The following is a 3,743-nucleotide window of genomic DNA, read 5'->3' on the forward strand; positions in this document are numbered from 1 at the left end:
AAATAATAGTCTGTAATTCAGGATATAATAGATGTTAACCTCAAATAATGGTCTGTAATTCAGGATATAATAGATGTTAACCTCAAATAATGGTCTGTAATTCAGGATATAATAGATGTTAACCTCAATAATTGTCTGTAATTCAGGATATAACAGATGTTAACCTCAAATAATGGTCTGTAATTCAGGATATAATAGATGTTAACCTCAAATAATGGTCTGTAATTCAGGATATAACAGATGTTAACCTCAAATAATGGTCTGTAATTCAGGATATAATAGATGTTAACCTCAAATAATTGTCTGTAATTCAGGATATAACAGATGTTAACCTCAAATAATGGTCTGTAATTCAGGATATAATAGATGTTAACCTCAAATAATGGTCTGTAATTCAGGATATAATACATATTGATCCGTTAGTGTTCTGTAATTCACGATATAATAGATATTGATCCATATGTCGTCTGTAATTCAGAAGATAATAAAGATACTAATTCAGAAATCGTTCTGTAATTTAGGAGATAATAAAAATTCTGACTCAGAGGTCCGGTTCCATCAAAGGCATGAGTTGACCAATTACTGATCAAAATTTGAATCTGAGGTGGGCCATTTTAGAATGTTACTGGTACATTTTTCAAAAGATTCTAAAAATTTCTTACTTCATAGTCTTACAAAGCTAGAAATAGTCTTAGCTTTCAGTAAAATGTTGAAGTTAACCTTCTTGGGGTGAAGAAAAGGCTAAAGATATTCGAAACGTTTCGTAAGACAACTGATGTTTCAGTTCTTTTTATGGACCTTTTGTTTCTTTAGGTCCTTGTTCAACTTTCGTATGATATGTATTCTTCTGATGTTATTATTTTGGTTTCCAAAAAATTCGAACCAATACTCTCAGACGACAGTTCATGTGTTTAAAATATTTGCTTTTTGAGACTTTTGGGTTAAATATTTTCTGAAAAGATTATTTTCTCGACATTACCTTACTCTTATAAATTTTTTCTTTCATTAGGTAGTCCAAGCAAGGAATGCGTGAGGAAATATTTCCTGTTATCGCCCTACTTAGTCCGTGCAGTTCGGTATCTATATCCCTTCACCATAGAGTATAACCTGCTTCTAGCGGGCGTCTGGTTCGGTATGTGGCGGAACATTGGCAAAGACCACAAACACGCCATGGCACAGCATCTTATACGGAAAAAAGATGACGATGTTAGATTTGAAAGTAACCTCGTTCTCAATGTAGACTGTCATTCGGCAAACAGAGGGCTTTTCGTTGGGCTGTTTCTCTTGTTTGTCACCATAGTAACATTAATCGTCTTCTTTGTTGCAATGAACAGTGATAAGTATGTTGAAACTGGAGTGGAGCTCCAAGTGGTCCAGGAGATGAGCTTACTTGTTTTGGGTCTTATTTCTGTGTCGCTCGCCTGGCGTCAAATAGCCAAGTTGGACGTCAACGTCTACTCAGTAACGTTTCTTGACGACTTCCTCATGTTCTTCACTTTGCCATTTTTCTTCATTAATGGAATTTTGACGGTATGGGCGGAGCTACAAGACACTAACTACGTCAGGGTGATTCTGAACGTGCTTGAAATTATTCAAGTTATCTTTCAGACAGTTTTCATTAGCGACGGATTGCGCCGTTGCAGCAACAAAAGTGAACTCCAATTCAGAAAGCCCGGAAGGGAAGTCATAACTTTTTTGATCATCCTGAATGTGGCCCTGTGGATCGTGAACACCTTCCAGCACAAGAGCATCGAGTCCTTCCTAGCACCCGAACGCCATTATGGGATCCAGTGGATGTTTGTGGAGCACGCTACCCTCCCCCTCATGTTGTTCTACAGGTTCCATTCTTCCGTCTGTCTTGTTGACGTCTGGCAATCGGCTTATAAGAAAGGGGAATAGAAAGGACTCGAATGTGGGGACATTTCGATGCCATGCTTCGTTTTCGGAGGTTTTTGGAACACTATGGACATTTCTTACAGTGTGATTGTTACCACGGAAACATCTTATCAGCATTATTGTTTGTTTTAATCGAAACAGTATTATATTTTATTCATTTGAATATTATAGTTTGTAAAGGGAAAATAATAAATAATTCAACTACATCCAAGATGAAGGTTGATGAGACGCAGGTTCATGTAATTAACGGAATCTCCATCCAAACAGTAAGTAGCCATTGGAAACAACACGAACTTTAAGTCATAGACTCTTCCCTCCGCAGGTCACAAGTGTTTAAAATATTCACTCACACAAGTCTGAAAACACTCTGGGTTTTAAACCACACGTGTTTGGATTATTCACTCACACAAGTCTTGAAACACTCCGGGTTTAACCACACGTGTTTGGATTATTCACTCACACAAGTCTTGAAACACTCTGGATTTTAAACCACACGTGTTTGGATTATTCACTCACACAAGTCTTGAAACACTCCGGATTTTAAACCACACGTGTTTGGATTATTCACTCATACAAGTCTGAAAACACTCCGGATTTTAAACCACACGTATTTAGATTATTCACTCACACAAGTCTGGAAACACTCCGGATTTTAAACCACACGTATTTAGATTATTCACTCACACAAGTCTGGAAACACTCCGGATTTTAAACCACACGTATTTAGATTATTCACTCACACAAGTCTGAAAACACTCCGGATTTTAAACCACACGTATTTAGATTATTCACTCACACATGTTTTGAAACACTCCGGATTTTAAACCACACGTATTAAGATTATTCACTCACACATGTCTTGAAACACTCCGGATTTTAAACCACACGTGTTTGGATTATTCACTCACACAAGTCTGGAAACACTCCGGATGTAAAGCCAATCTAACATCCCTCCGGTGGTTTAGCGGTAAGTCAGTGCTCATAACACTAAATATCGGGTTTTGATACTTCCGGTGAGAACCGAACAGCCCTATTTACCTGCCGGTTTGGAGATAGTACAGGTTGAATATGTTACCTGTATCTTGTTTGTCTTACATCTTTAGAAAGATTGTTATTAGTTATGATTTGGTGTTCAACTTACGTTCGAGTCGTTGTTGGAACTACATCTTTCAATCGGCAGAAATTACTACTTGATTATACTCTACTTGTTTAGTTCGTAAGTCAAGATAAAAACTTCTTTACTACGTTATCCGTTTACTGACGCACAAGTACGTCATTTCCTATATTTCGATATAAGACTCGTTTTGTGTTTCCACCATGTTAGTTAGCACTTGTAAATCAATACACTATCGTTATCGGTTTGAAGTCGATGCCGTGAATTAACTTTACACAAGAAATATATGAAGCACGTTTAGAATTTAGAAAATTGAACACAAAATAAACAAACAATATGTTCCAGAAGATGGACAGTGAAGAAAAATTAATATATCCTTTAGACATTTACTGTCTTCTTAAATTTAGCAAACAAGGGACTTCTCCATCCTTTTAAAACAGAAACTATACTAAAATAATCTTATTAGGTCCTAGTCAAGAAAATATAAGTCGTTATACGCTAGACACACAATAAATAAAACGAATTTGATGTAAAATAACTTGAAATAAAATTTGTTCTGTTCTCGCAACATACCAGTTTGTTTTGTACTATTTAGCGTAACACGGCTCTGTATATGTCACCATAATAAGAGTTTTCTCTGCCTCAAGACAACTAGCAACACGGTAATATGTCTCTTCTTTACATACAGCGAAGGAAAATTTAAATATTAATTATTTTCTTTGAGGTATTAAAA

General features: G+C 36.2%; 1 protein-coding gene across 2 annotated transcripts in view; it reads left to right on the plus strand.

Annotated features, from left to right (window-relative positions):
• LOC111083339 (otopetrin-1-like) overlaps positions 1-3,504 on the plus strand; it is a 15,925-nt gene extending 12,421 nt beyond the window's left edge. For both annotated transcript variants that reach the window (XM_022379811.1, XM_022379810.1), the window contains one exon: positions 1,010-3,504. In XM_022379811.1, coding sequence (XP_022235519.1) covers positions 1,010-1,899 — 890 coding nt within the window. In that variant the 3' untranslated portion in view covers positions 1,900-3,504. The remainder of the gene's footprint in view (positions 1-1,009) is intronic.
• The last annotated feature ends 239 nt before the right edge of the window (positions 3,505-3,743 follow it).

The sequence above is a fragment of the Limulus polyphemus genome, unplaced genomic scaffold (assembly GCF_000517525.1).
Source record: "Limulus polyphemus unplaced genomic scaffold, Limulus_polyphemus-2.1.2 Scaffold9143, whole genome shotgun sequence".
Lineage (NCBI taxonomy): Eukaryota > Metazoa > Arthropoda > Merostomata > Xiphosura > Limulidae > Limulus > Limulus polyphemus.